The sequence below is a fragment of the Toxoplasma gondii genome, chromosome IX (assembly GCF_000006565.2).
Source record: "Toxoplasma gondii ME49 chromosome IX, whole genome shotgun sequence".
NCBI lineage: Eukaryota > Apicomplexa > Conoidasida > Eucoccidiorida > Sarcocystidae > Toxoplasma > Toxoplasma gondii.
In genome coordinates, this window is record NC_031477.1 from 5,201,767 (window position 1) to 5,215,696 (window position 13,930).

General features: G+C 51.6%; 5 protein-coding genes across 5 annotated transcripts; 2 read left to right on the forward strand and 3 right to left on the reverse strand.

The window, feature by feature from the left end:
• Positions 1-1,877: 1,877 nt before the first annotated feature.
• TGME49_305050 (calmodulin, putative) lies at positions 1,878-2,279 on the forward strand (the record flags this gene model as incomplete). Its single annotated transcript, XM_018782435.1, has 1 exon — positions 1,878-2,279. One exon carries the CDS (start codon positions 1,878-1,880, stop codon positions 2,277-2,279), a length of 402 nt encoding a protein of 133 aa, XP_018636125.1.
• A 1,433-nt stretch (positions 2,280-3,712) lies between these two features.
• TGME49_305060 (CAP-Gly domain-containing protein) lies at positions 3,713-7,044 on the reverse strand. Its single transcript, XM_018782436.1, has 6 exons — positions 6,220-7,044; positions 5,427-5,715; positions 5,016-5,091; positions 4,121-4,654; positions 3,901-4,049; positions 3,713-3,810 (listed from the first exon to the last, which is right to left on the reverse strand). Exons 1-4 carry the CDS (start codon positions 6,486-6,488, stop codon positions 4,467-4,469), a joined length of 822 nt encoding a protein of 273 aa, XP_018636126.1. The 5' UTR covers positions 6,489-7,044; the 3' UTR covers positions 3,713-3,810; positions 3,901-4,049; positions 4,121-4,466.
• A 213-nt stretch (positions 7,045-7,257) lies between these two features.
• On the reverse strand, positions 7,258-8,464 carry TGME49_305070 (hypothetical protein; the record flags this gene model as incomplete). The annotated part of the gene is made up of 2 exons (XM_002370260.2): positions 8,023-8,464; positions 7,258-7,452 (listed from the first exon to the last, which is right to left on the reverse strand). Exons 1-2 carry the CDS (start codon positions 8,287-8,289, stop codon positions 7,258-7,260), a joined length of 462 nt encoding a protein of 153 aa, XP_002370301.1. The 5' UTR covers positions 8,290-8,464.
• A 23-nt stretch (positions 8,465-8,487) lies between these two features.
• Positions 8,488-9,766, reverse strand: TGME49_305080 (hypothetical protein; the record flags this gene model as incomplete). Its single annotated transcript, XM_002370261.1, has 1 exon — positions 8,488-9,766. The coding sequence occupies one exon, from the start codon at positions 9,764-9,766 to the stop codon at positions 8,900-8,902; it is 867 nt and encodes a 288-aa protein (XP_002370302.1). The 3' UTR covers positions 8,488-8,899.
• A 1,258-nt stretch (positions 9,767-11,024) lies between these two features.
• TGME49_305090 (kinase binding protein cgi-121 protein) lies at positions 11,025-12,666 on the forward strand. Its single transcript, XM_002370262.2, has one exon. It carries the CDS (start codon positions 11,720-11,722, stop codon positions 12,491-12,493), a length of 774 nt encoding a protein of 257 aa, XP_002370303.1. The 5' UTR covers positions 11,025-11,719; the 3' UTR covers positions 12,494-12,666.
• Positions 12,667-13,930: the final 1,264 nt, after the last annotated feature.

The following is a 13,930-nucleotide window of genomic DNA, read 5'->3' on the forward strand; positions in this document are numbered from 1 at the left end:
GAAAATGGATGGGAGGAATAGGTTCTCCTCGATGCATACAGCCAGTTCAGTTCTTCATCATGTTCCTAATCTAAAGGTTCTGCAGAACTCTTGCGCCGCCACCCGCGGAACAGCGTCTTCTCGCTGTCGTCGGACACAGACGGAGTGCACTTCAACGTGTGTTGGTACCTCAACAACATACATCGAACAGATCTCAGTCTGCGTGCGTTGCCTCTTCTGTTGTTTGGATTATTCACTTTCGGTAAATAGAACACTCCTCATCTCCTACACCAGCGAGTGTGCTGCCTTGTCTGCCCGCCTCATTCCTTGTAAGCGCAAAACAGATTGACAGAAGCTCGAAAGCGAGAGAACCGGTCCCTGGTGACTAGATCCGCGCCTCACAGGAGCGGCGGTAGCAATGAAGTGGTTCTAAACGTGCGTGTCTGCCGAAGCGGGAAACAACGCAACGTCAGCGCACCTTCGACTCTCGTGCAGATCTGCGGTCACTTGTCACCTATCACTCGCGCCAGGCAAAGCAGACAGTACACAAGAGATACCGTCATTGGATTTATCGGTGAAACCCTGCAAAACACACTTTCCTTCAGATTGCTTAGGTCTTTCACGGTTCACTGACGAGACGTACATGCGGTGGAAAGGAACGTTTCCTCTGAAGACACCTACAGGATTTGCAGGGTTCTGTTTCTTAGTTGGTATCAGAGGGAGGGATGGTGGTCATCCGAGGGCGTCTTACGAAAGACTCAAGTAGTATCATGTCACTTCACCCGTTGCCAGGTGCCAGCCTAAAATAAGGTCCGCAATTTCCACGGGTGTTTATTAGCGCTGACTCAGAAGAAACCAGCAGCGTTTTTCTGCTAGTCAGCACGAGAGAGTAGGTAACGAGCTGGTTCTCGACACGGGACCAACGCTTTGCTAAGTTGCGACCGTTTCCTTCATAGATATGTCAGTATATGCACATTCCTAAGCAATGCTTTCCCGGTGTTTACACCAGTGCATGTTTCACGTGGCCGGATCCATCAGAACAACTTGGAATCTTAAATTTTGCCGCAGGACACACACGTCGTAGTGCCGTTTCCCCATCACGCTGTTCTCGTCTCTATCCAGTGTGTGAAACTTACACAGGCAATTTTTGTACGCCTCGCTTCCGTATATCTCTCTAGTGCAGATGTCTTTTCACACACGTAGCAAGTTTCTCTACTTGCTTCAGGACAGTAACCAAGATAAAGTAGAAGCCGTATTTAAGGGTTTCCGTGGTTGTCAAATAATACGGCGCAGAGTCACACCGACATTCTGAGTACTCTTACTAGAGTGTGGCAGACACAACATTCACCTTAGCGTTTGCTATGCGTGCCGATTCAAACTTTTGTATTTGTGCGCCAGTTTTTCTATTTTTTGGTAAGTCGCAAAAACTGGAAGAGCTGTGTTCTGTGTGATGCGTTGGCAAGAGTAGAAAGTCCTTCCGTGTGAGCTTGTTTGGCTTTCCACCGGCGAATCCTGCCGCATCGCTGTTGCCTAGCCACGCATGCTTTGCCACCAGGAGGAACTTCTAATCCTGTTCAGCTCGCTTTCTCATAAATGGTGTTCGAGAGTCTGTGTAAGGAAGTCGGATGCCTGTTTCGCCTTTGCGGTTCGTCGTAACTGCGAGATTCATTCAAGTGGAGATCTTGTGAGTGTTTGGTCCATCCCTACTCTGTTATTTTTCGCGACACGGAAGATTGCCCAGCCACTTTTGCACGCTAAATTCGCCTCCAGGTTGCGAGCTTGTGAGGCGGCACTTCGGTCGCCTACGTTTGTGAGTGATTTCGTCTTCGTTTTTCCCAGAGTTTTGTTTCTGCAGGTTGAGGTGCTTTTTGGTCAACGCTGTTTGCCGTTTCGCCAACATGTCGTCTGTCGAACAAAAAGCGCGCGAGGCATTCAAGCTTTTCGATCGCAATGGTGATGGCGAGTTAACGCATCAAGAAGCTGTCCTGGCCGTGCGATCATGTGGCATTCCGTTGCGTATACAGGAATTAGACTTACCAGAACAAGTGACTTACCCCCAATTCAGACAGTGGATGATGAATCGCGTAGCGCGGTCAGATCCGCTGGAAGACCTGATCAAACTGTTTGCGCCTTTCGATCGCAAAAATGATGGCACGATCAGCACAGAAGAGCTCGCTCAAGTCATGAAGACTCTCTGCTCCTCTATGACGGAGGAGGACATCGATCACCTCATTAAACAAGCGGATCCAAACAACTCGGGGAACATTAAGTATGCAGAGTTTGTTCATCAGTGCTTCTAAGTACATTCACGTCACGCGGCGTGAAGTCGCAGACACGGAGTGCGGACGCTATCCCCTCTAAAGAACGTTTCCCAGGTGTTTCTATGGAGATGAAACTGTTCAAGAACCTCTGAACGGAACGCAGTTGAGCACAGCATCAGTACCGTCGCCAGGGGAAAGCTGAAAGGGCGTCTGGGCACCTCAGCCTGCGAAACAAGGCGATTATCTTCGGGCATATTAAGAGGTTTCACACCGGCCTAGTATGGCTGCGCCGTGTTCCCGTGTGATTGTGTTTACACAAAAAACACATTGCTCTCGGGAGCTTGTTGCGTGTAATTTTTCGCGCTCCGTTCGTTTCGGCATCGGCTTTATCCGCTTGTGTTATCCTTTGTCTGGGAAAAGAATGTTTTGCAAGGATGCTGGCCTAAACGGCGGACACTGGAACATGGTGCACGTTTTGCGAATGACAAACTGATTACTGTTCGGTCCTTTTTATAGGGGAACGGGAGAGTGCATCCTCCTCGTGACTGCCATGATATAGATTTCCGGCCGAAAGAGCTGAAGACAGTAGCCTGAACTGGCCAGAACACCAACTTCAGGTGTTGGAAAGCGAGACGTCAGATAGCACCAGCCACCCAGCACGTCGCGTTCCTCACTGGCAACAGCGCGCGCAGGCGCCTGGTGGGCGTGACTGCGGGACCGACTGTCAGTGAATGCAGTTAGTGAATGTACTGTATGCTGTGATGGTTTTCTTTTGGGGAAGAATGTCAGGTAACACGAATGCAACGGGCCCCGTTTGTTGTAGCTGCAGACAGAAAGCAGGCTGACGCGCAATCCCAAGAATTACCATTTCAGCACTTCTTTTTGCTTGGACTCACCGCGGGTCTGATTCAGGAGAGAAACTACCATGACAGCTCAAGATTGTGGAGATATAGTACACTCACTCGCCTACAAGACAGACACGGATATATGCAGGCGAGTTCTCTGTGTTGCCCATTAGCACCATTTAGTGCGGCATTGCTGTGGTAGTATTGTGAGCTTTCCTTTTTATTCATTGTGAAGAAACGCCATTTCCAATTTGCGACTGCAGCTACTCAACGTTGTCCAACTGCAGCATGTAGATAAAACCCGGGCATGCTTCTTCACGCACGGAGAAACGCATGCACTGTTCCGTTCAAAGCTGCTTCTGACTGAAGTCGAGTAGCAGTTCCTGTTTCTGTTAACGTCGCGCTACACACGTACGCATGAATAGTAGTTTCTGACGTACTACGCGGTGATAAAAAGAATGGCATTCAAAACCGATAGTTGGTGTTTATGTCATTAACACGTCAATGAAATGTGGAAGCCGCATGACCCACATGGCAGACTCCTCGCCTGCCACCTGCTTAGCAACTGGTTAAACGCTTTTTGGGCCTGGTAAATATGCATACCGCTCAACTCATCGGTAGCGTAACTACTACTGCTGTGACTAGAAAAGCGTCCCTCTCCTTCCGTGTCAAAGAGCAATCTACGCTACTGCCGTTAGCATTTGTTGCTCCTGTGCAACAGGGGCCTGGAAAACACACCCGATTCGCGTCTTCTTGCAAAACCGAAAAACCAACAAGTGTTGGCCGTCACCGTATCTCCACGAAGTGCCACGGACCTATTTGCTTGCAAGTCATCCGGGAACCTTCAGTCCGAAACCGGGTAAACAGCTAGAAACACACGTGGAATCTGCGACACAAAGCGACAGCTGCGTTAAAAGCGTGAGTGCACTTGCCCGCGCTCGGGTCTCACAGGAAGATGTCTGGCCTATACGTCACCAAGTCCTGAGATATCCCCAGAAACGGTCCTTTACAGAAAAGCGTACGAATCCCATTTACTTCAACTTCTGCAGCTCTGAATCGCGGATACTCTCCAAGAAAAGCTTACAAATAAATCATCACGCCACCCTTTCAACTCTTCCATGTTTCTCTTTGATCACCAGATCGATTCTATCTCCCTTTTCATGCTTGTACGCTGTGATGGAATGGCAGGGTCCTTGCTCCCGTTTCCCCAGCGTGCTTGTTCGCCTTCGAATGAGCTGTCTGCACCCTGCTTTCAAAAACAACTTGTTACGCATGCGAAACCGGGTGGATGTGTTCTAAAATAACGTGTTCCAGCAGCTCCGTCTCGACAGCAGACAGCCCTCATTGAAGGTGGGTCTTCGCTTCTTTCCATCCGAAAGCTTTAGATTTCGTCCAGCAAATCAAATGGATCAATAGGCGGGAAGGCGCCAACTTCTACTTGGTCCGGCTCTACAAACTCTCCGTAGTTATCTCCGTTACACTCGAAAAGAACCTTCTGCGAGGCGGGAGTTTTTTTCGTTGGATCGTCTCGACCGTCTGTACACCCCAAGGGTTCATCCAGAGCCACGCCTGCAGACCGCAGAGGAAAACACGGAACGAAAAAAACATGCAAAATGTTGACGAAGCAAACGGTGGCGACGGCACTCCACATGCGCATCCGTCTGCCGCCGAACCGGAAACTCGAAAGACGCCTGTAACCGAGAAACTGAGTGCAGAGCGTGTATCTCTCAGCTGGAGTCACACTCACTAGCCGGCAAACCACCTTATCAGGTGTAAAGAGACACACGGCGCGACACACGACAGAGACTTTAGACACGCAAGGCAGAGAGCAATGGGTTGGATGAAATCAGAAGGCCAACAAGAAACACGTGAACTGGCGATGCAAAGAAAGGAAAACGAACAAAGATCAAAGACGAAAAGAACAACTTACCAATCCAAATTTGTCGCAGGGACTTTGACGGACGCGGACCCACATAGGCAACAGCCCCGCGTCGGTCGCCAGAGAGCTGCACAACAAATCGCCAACCCAGAAAACAGCTAAGGAGTTTGGCAAATCACATAGAAAGAAAGAATCACATCACACACAAAAATATCCGTCTCAGACACTAGAAACACAACAGAAATTACATACATATATTTAGTTATGTGTGCATGCATGCAAATGCATGCGTCCTGCCCTTTTTGAGTTGCAGGATTTGTCCTCCGTCCACAGTGAGAGAAATCGACGATTCACTGCCCACATCTAGAAACGTACACATAGGGATATATGCGTGTCCAGAGGGGCGTACGGTCGTGAATTTCAGCGTCGTTTTTTTACCAGTCACTGTTCGGATTAGCTTACTCTGCAGCGGGTGCCGATGGCGAATGTAGTTCGGGCACTGTCCAGTCGTTTCTTCCACGACTCTTCATCTTCTTCGATCTTCTCTTCCTTCTTAGAAAACAAGTCCGGCTGCTGCTTCTGCAAACGCGCGAGGAATTTCCTGGCGGTGCCGTCACGTTTGTCGTATGTTTCATCGTCCATGACGTACTTCCCCTCCATGTTCTCTGTTCTCTCTCCAGAAGGGATCACCCCAGCCTCCCCACTCTCGTCAACCACGTGGAGAATGCAACCTTCGACACAGCCGACTGCTCTGAAAGGAAAACATATGGCAGCTGCGTAGGCAGAGCAACGTAGAGCTCGCAATATATGCTCAACAGACTTACATATACGTATATAAAGACACATACGGATATACAGGAATTCGTTGGTGCACATCACACCGCGATGATACGGTGTGTCGCTGATTCCCCATCTTCCATAAAGGAATACAACCGCGAAAAGACGTGGCTCCTCCCAGAAATGCTCGCTCAACATACATATTCAAATATATATATATATCTGTATATGCATATATATATATATATATATATATGTTGCCATGCCACGCCTGCGGCCAGGGCGCGTGTCTGTTAGCGGAACCACCTCCCTGCGATTTTCCATCTCCCTTGAGTTGAAGCAGAGGCAGTCACACGTTGCCTTCGTGTGGAGAAGGAGGATTGAGACGCTACCTGGGGGGAACTGCGAGCGTCTCCCACACCCACCGTATCTCGTTGCATGCAGCTCGGTTGGAGGAAGAGGACAAAAGTGTCAGTACCTGAGCGTTTGGGTGGGGTCGAGGAGAAGCCTTCCAGGGTCCTCTGGAGTGAATTTGAGGAAAACCTTGATGTTGCTCGGGTTGCTGCCGGTGTGTCTGTACAGCTTGTCTTTGACCGAAGTCAAAGGCGCATCCAACGAAAAGACAATCTCCATCCATCTGCGTCCAGGGTGCAAATTGTGTGTGATATCTAGGCGTGCGTAAGCTGCGTCATCTTGACCGAGACGCAGGCGAGCCTGGGCGTCACCGTTGATAGACAAGCCCGACATGTTGCTTCGATTGAGAATGAAGACGAAACGAACGGCTGCCAAAGAGGATGAAGAGACGAGAGAGACAGACGCGAAAGAGTCTGCGAACCTCAGCAGAGGTCGCGCCGAAACGACGATATACTCACGGGACGAGGGCGCCGAAGTCGAAAATTACCGGCCGCCTTCCCTCCCGTTGGTGCACAAGAACTGTTACACTTGAATGCATGCACGCGACACATGTGACCTGTCATCGGAGGGATACGGATTGACGGGACTGCCGCGGACACGCTAGGAAGGTCGTTACCTCGAATGACGGGTGACTTAGTAAGGAAAAAGGACCTGACGCCAAACAAAACGAGAAATGGCAAGAGAAGCACCGACACCAGGCACCCTGAAGGCCACGCGCTCAATCAAGAAAGCGTCATTGCAACGCACACCAGGTGTATGTACACCGAAATGCATGCAGATGCTCACATGGAGAGACAGACGCATCTACACACAGACATCCACACCACGGAAATGAAACATGCAACTACGTATCTCGGCATGTACTCTCGTTTATACATCCGTGTATCTGTTCATACACATGTATATTCGAAAGTCTAAAATCCGCCGAAGGAACTGCCCTCTGAGGTCCGGAGTCTTCGCATCTTGACTTCTGTGATCTTCGACTCCTGTCTTGACCCTGCGCATGGAGTCACCCAAGTATCTCTCCCTCTGAGTCTCTGCGCGGGCCGTCACTTTTCAGCGCGTCTCTCCTTGCATGCACCATTCGCGTAGCTGAGGATCTTTACGCGATCGGCTTGTCCATTTCTGCTCGAAGCTTGTCGTTGATGAGATTCATCTGAAAACGTTCAAATGTGTGGGGTCGAATGCCCGCGAGCAGTTGCTCGAAACTTTCAAACGGCGAAGAGATGGCCGTCAAGTCCAACTTGGGTTCGTTTGGGGGAACCGCAGCAGCCACGAGATCTTCGGGATTCAGGATCTGGTTAATGAGAGAGAGGAAAGGAACCCGATCTACAAATTTGGTGAAAACCTCTACTACACTTCGTGGCGTCCCTTCTACATTGCCTTGTATACAAACACACACACGTACACGTCCCGCACGTAGAGATGCATAAATGCACACAACTAGATATACATATAGATATATATGTATGTATATGCATAGGTTTGTGTGTCATGAATTCATCAGAAGTACACACGAGGAGTAGTTCACGATTGATGGTAGAACAATTCCTGCGGAGGTGTTCGTCCTTTTCTCTGTCCTCTCAAAAAGTTGATATTCCTTTCAGAAGCATGCCAAGAGACAAAAAAAGAAACACGAGCACATGCACGCACATGCAGATCGGCACACATGATTTCCGTATACGTAAACGCATACACCCAAAGAGACGCACATTTTAGACATTTCAGACATACATAGATGTATATGCACGTGTGAATGGGTTAGAGAGTTCACTGGTAGACGGATTCAGCGTGTAGATGTTGGCTGCATGCGCGCTTGATGCTTCCTTTTTACCGAAACATCTGTTCATTTGAGTCACCGACTTACAGTGTACCCTCTCGAGTCGACTTGGACGTAGATGGTGCCGTTTTCCTGGAGGAACTGAAGGGAGAAGGCGACGCTGCCGGCACTCTCAACGACAGATCCAACTTGCGCTTCGACTCTGGGCTTGACGCCCGCGGGGGGGCCTTCTGGCAACTCCTCGATGCGACACAGGCGAGCGTACTCGCGCTGAATTGCAGCCAAGTCGCCTTGGAGCGTCTGCTCGAAGTGGCTGCCTGGAGACGCAGAGGCAGCCGACAGCGACGTCTCCATTCTCCACAATCCAGAGGGGGCCGAAAAGAGCTTCTCCGGGGAAGCCGCCGTCCGAGGGCGGAAAGACAGAGAAAACTCGGAAGAGACAGAGATAAAGCGAGAGAAGAAAGAACGCAAGCGAGACAGAGAGGAGGTGAAAGAACAAAGAAGGGATGAGAGACTGAGAAGAGACGGAGAAACCGACAGAAACAGGCGGATGAAGGGAGAGAAAGAACCAATCGAGGCGAAGAAGATTGGTCGACACAGACGGTTACAACGGCGACGGGATCGCGAAAGTTCCTTCGTCTCGGTCCAACAAGACAGCGACGACTACTTCGACGCACAAGTTAACGCGAGGTGGGCATCTCCGATAGGCTTTCTGCACTCCACTTTTATGCGGCGCCCAACCTTCTTGAAACCCCACCCGTTCCACGTTGGTCTGCCAGCTTGTTTCCGGGTCTGCCGTTCTCTCCTCGTGTCGTCGCTACTCTCCCAGATCTCCGTCTCACCAGCTCTCGTCTCGAGCGATTCGGCTTGCGCGAGTTTGGAGCGCTTCACACTTTGTCTCGAAAAAGATGGGTACACAGAAGTTACCAAGTCCTCCTAGGAGTAGGCCAGCTTATCTCCGCGCCTACGCCGCAGGTGCAGCGACCCCTGTCTCCACTTCTCGGGCCTCTGCAGCGGCTTCGGCCTGCCTGGCGGCTGCGGCGGCTGTCTCCGCAGCGTCGGTCGCGGCGGCGGCGGCCTGGCGAGCGTCTGCCTCTGCAGCTCTGGCCTTTGCGTAATCGAGAGCGGCGGCGTCTGCAGCTGCTGTTGCCGCCTCCAAATCTTCGCCAGAAGCTTCGCCCTCCTCAGCGACTCTCTCAGCCACCTGAGCTGCGGCGCAGGCGGCTTCGCTGGCGGCGACCGCGGCGGCCTCCGCGGCAGTGGCGGCGGCGGCCGCGGCTTCGGTCGCTAGTTGGGCGCTGCGGGAGGCGGCAGCGGCGATCGCCTTCGCTTGGCCGACAGCGGTCGACAGTGCGCGAGAGGCCACGGCGACAAGCCCCTCTGCAGCCTCAGCAGCAGTCGCTTCCGCAGCCGCTGCGGCACGGGAGGCGGTGGCGGCAGCCTCCGCCGCGATCGCGGCTCCGTGGGCTGCGGCCTCAGCGGCCTTTGTGGCGAGTTGCGCCTGGCGCGCGGTCTTCTCTGCCGCAGCTGTGGCTACACCCGAGGCGGTTGCGCCAGGCGGCGGCAAGCTGCGCGCAGACACGCTGACGAGGGGAGTGGAGCAGGGCGCCGCAGCTGGTTTCGGCCGTTGAAGTCGGCCACTCTCGCAAAGGGGTCCGCAGGGAAAGGCGCGATTTGGAGGCGTGCGAGCAGGCAGAGAAACGAGGGAACGAAGAGCTGGCGCAGACTTGGCAGAGGTGGGAGAACGCGGGGACAGCGAACGCGACCAGTTGAGTACAGGCGCAGACTGAGGAGCCGGGGGGCGCCGCGGCGGCGGACAGATGAATGGCATGAATGGCAAGGGGAAGAGACACGCGAAAACGAGAGAGCCGACCTCCGCGCAGAAAACGAACCGACTACGTATTAGTGGAGAACGAGTGGGCCAGTGTCAAAGAAGACATGGCGGCGTCTGGGAGAAGTAGGTGGGGTAGCAGCGAATGCAAGCCAAAAGAAAAGAGGCTGGAGACTTCCCGACCTGCCGACGGTACAGTCCCTTTCCCGAAGTTTGACCAGGGGTGCTTCGGCTTCTGAGACCGCAGACACGACCTGCGCGGCGGTTCCTTCGAAAAAGAACAAGGACACCGCAGAGGAATGAGGTCGTCAAGAAAACGGACCTTGGAGTTGTCACGGATGGTAGAAAAAGAGTTTAGCAACTGCGGACAACGGGGTAGGAGGCTAAGCGCGAGGGCCGCGGAAAGGCGGGAACTTCACAAGAGGAAGACCAGCAAACCAGTCGACCAAAATGGACGCGAAAACTCTGAAAGCGCGAAACTATTAGTAGAACAGGCAACACGCCTCTGCTCTCCTTGCTATTCCTGAGCATTACTCCGCAGCAACAACGTTCCTCGTTGTTCGCCACAGGAAGAGGACAAGCCGGCACTGAATCTCTGGGAATGAGGAGCGAAAAATGCACCCACACGGCGTTTGGGAAACCGATGCAATGGAAGGGGACGGAGGCGACCGCGACAACAGAAGAGAAGCGCACTTCACGTCCAAAATGATGCGGTGTTCGTGCGTTCAGACGAAGAAATGCCTACGGACAACGTACACTCTTTTTCTGCTCGGTCCTCGGGCGCCCATACCGTTCGCGGAACTCGCAACCGAAATGCCACGTTATACTCCTCGTAACACCCCGAAAAGAGAGAGAAAGAGCACAATTTTGGAGAAGCTATGTGGCACACCGAAGCGTGGAACAAATCCATGGAGAGAGAAAGAGGCTTGCAGTCGTGGTTTTTCGCGAAACTCCGACAGGCAAGGCGCTACCTTACATCGGCGCCGTGGCACGTTCGTAGACTAGAGCGGTAACCAGCTGTCCGCGAGAGCGGTACTTTGTGTGCGCAGGCAAGCCATTTTGTGTCTTCGGTGGTATCACTTCCGTCTCCGCTTATTGGTTCTGTCGAAAATACCAATATCGCCCTATATTCGGAGAGTCTGGCTGGGTGGCAGAACTGACTGCTCTGTGCCAGGCTCGAGTACGAAAGCACTTCGACAGCCGCTTTGCATGCTTGCTTTGGAGATTGCCGCACGTCTTGCCTGGTCGCCGCTTTGCTACCATGCTTACTTTAGTTGCCTCTTTCTCGGCACCGGGTCTGTTCTTCCTTGCTTTTCTCCGTTTAGCACGTTTCTCGGCTCTGTGCTTGTGGCTGGCATGCCAGCAAAACTGGCTCAACAGTTGCAGCAGAGTTGCATGCATTTGAATTCTGTGTTCCTATTGACGCTCAACAACGCAAAGGGGGAATTATCTGAAAAGGATGCAAACAGACGAAATGGCGCACTTTTCCCTTGGTGGTTGAGAGACATTGGGGGACACAGAGTCGTCAGTGACGCCGCTTGCAGAAGAGAGAGGCGGTCAACGTGTGCAGCGCAAGTCGGTTGCCGCACCCTTTGTCGTGAATGCTTGAAAACGAACAACCACCGCTTTTTGTATGTCTTTTTTCTGGTACCGCCATTGTGTCTCGTGATGTCTCTCAACAAGGAGGTTGGGATGTGACAGAGTGGGTGCTGTCTTGTACTCGCCATTTTCATCACTGCACGTGGGTCTTTGACTGAGCTACCTCCAAGGTGACTTCTCTAATCGGGGTAGAAAGTATCTACATTGTAAAACGGAAAGCACCAGGTGAAATATGCCTGCAGGCGGTTGAAGGAACAGTTTTGCGCCTTCGTAAGAGGGTACGCTGTCGCGGGCGATGCCTGTGTATACAAAGCGTCTCTGTCCGGAAACGCAGAAAATCGAGGAAAAAAGAAAATGGAAAGCTGCTCAGGATGTCGATCAGATTTCTATCCATCTGCACACATGCAGGATCAGGAACGGAGTGAGGGTACTCCTGCAGAAGAGGCTCCTCTGGTCACATATTGTCTCGACCCGTTGCGTCCCGATATTCACGTCACGATCGGGCTTTGTGTCGGCGTCACAAACGGTGCAGAAGTGTTTGAAGAAAGCATCCGGAGATCGCCGGGAGCAACGGAAGGGGTGACGAGCGATGTCGGCATTTCAGTGCGAACTTCACGTGACCGCACGGAACAGAGGAAAACGGGGGAAAGAGGTGACCACACTTCTGCTGTGAGTGGCGATTCAACTGGGTTTTCAGACAGATCACCCCTTCCCTTTTCTTGTTGGCTGTGCATGAATCCTGCCTCACTGGTTAGCGTGGACCAGATTCTCCTAGGCGTGTTACGTGCAGTTGAGCATTTCGAGGAAGGGAGCATGAAGACGAATGACGTGAAGAAAGAGATTCTGTACTGTGCATCACCAAGCCGAAACATTGCCCAGGCGCTGCAGCACCTAGGCTTGCAGCCTGACATGCGCGAGCTTGTGCTTGTTATGGTTCAAATGAGTGAAGAACAACAGAGAAGTACATGCTCGCGGATTAAAGGAGCGTGGCTGGGACTCGCTCATATGTCAGAGTTGCGTGATGCAAAAAGAATCAGCAGTTTCATACATTGCACCAGTGATGAGGAAAAGTTGCCTGGCGGACTGGAGGCTGCCGTGATGGGCAGGATTGCGTGCAAATACATTTGAAAGCGTGTGGCTTCGAACTCCCAATATTGACTCACAGACAGCACAGCGTGGGCTGACTTGTAACGGATTGTTTTTGAAATCCTGCAGTACATTACGTCGGGGGTTCGACAGGGAAAGTGACTGAATCCCGAATTTCCCTCCTCATATTCAAAAGTAATTATACTAAAAATGCCTCAAAACAATCAATTTTCGAAGAAATTTAGAGCTCTTCGCAGTGAACGCGGGCAGCTAATAGAATACACGGTAGCCAACATATGCGTGAAGCTATCGCTTCCGGCCGTCACACTAGTGTCTGTTGGCACATTTGATTCTTCGTGTAGCTGACGCCGAATGCTGCTCCGGAACCAATATAACAGGGGAAATGTCTGGATCCTTCTCATACCCCGGACGGGTTTCACTGCATACAGCTTCACCCTGGAGCAACCAAAGTGAGCGCTTTTCCAACTGTGAGAGTTTTGTAGTGTCTCACGTTCACCAAAGTTTAGACATTGTGGGTGAGCATGACAGTGACGTTACTGGTTTTGGTAATCCCGTGCCATAGTTTTGCAGAACGTACTAGAGAAAGCGGAAGACCAAGAAGGCCGTTATTTACCCCTCGATAAACGGTTCTTCGTACACAGGAGCTGTGGCGACGTAGGAACTGCTTTTCTTGAAAGATCGTAGCTTACCGGTGAAAGCAGACACCGTCTGAAGTTCCTAGCATCGTTTCGTGTCCGCCCCCCGTAAACTGCGGAGTACTTCTGTCAGCAAGCTCGTAGAGACGTAGATCAGTTGGCAGAAACCTATTCGAGGAATCTTCTGGTTTCTTCAAACGACTTGCTGCAACAAAGCCTAATCTCGACACGTGAAAACCTGCAATCATGGACGTAAGTCTTCCTGCAATTCTCCCGCTAAACCCGAATTCTTCATCTGTCAGTTTTTAGGCATGAAGACGTCAACGTGTACATCAAATATTCATGCATTCGTATGCTCAAAGATATGGCTCAGTGGCTCTGTCCATTTCTGAAACAAGCTCTGCGTGGGGGAAGTCCCGGTTCAGGAAAATCGCATGACACAACGGGTTCGCGAGGCCTGCTGTTGCCGTGGAATTCTACAATATTTAAATCAGAATAAATGACGTGTGGACAAGTCTTCTTCTCAGTCCGCTGTCCAATGGTGCAACGTTTAAGGTAGAAGGTTTAGGCGGGCCATCAGGCAATTTGCTGACGGTCTGTTGAGTGATACGCTGGGTACAGCAGGTAACCCACATCTGCCTCCCAACGTTGCTGCATCGGCAGTGGGCGGCGGAAGCAGAAGCAAAAAGAAAAGACTCCCAGAAACAGCACAAGATTCCTTTCCACAATATGCGTGACCGCTTCTCACAGCGCTTTCTGAAGTGTTATGCGAAGACAATGTGGGGCGGGGCGGAATAGCAAGACAAACCAACTGGAGTTTAAT

Coding starts and splice junctions, on each gene's coding strand:
- TGME49_305060 (XM_018782436.1), bottom strand. CDS start 6,488: ATGTCGGGCTTGTCTATCAACGGTGACGCCCAGGCTCGCCTGCGTCTC. Junction 5,092..5,426: donor CCATCGGCACCCGCTGCAGA/GTAAGCTAATCC, acceptor TTTGTTGTGCAG/CTCTCTGGCGACCGACGCGG. Junction 4,655..5,015: donor CCTGCGACAAATTTGGATTG/GTAAGTTGTTCT, acceptor TGCGGTCTGCAG/GCGTGGCTCTGGATGAACCC.
- TGME49_305090 (XM_002370262.2), top strand. CDS start 11,720: ATGGAAAGCTGCTCAGGATGTCGATCAGATTTCTATCCATCTGCACAC.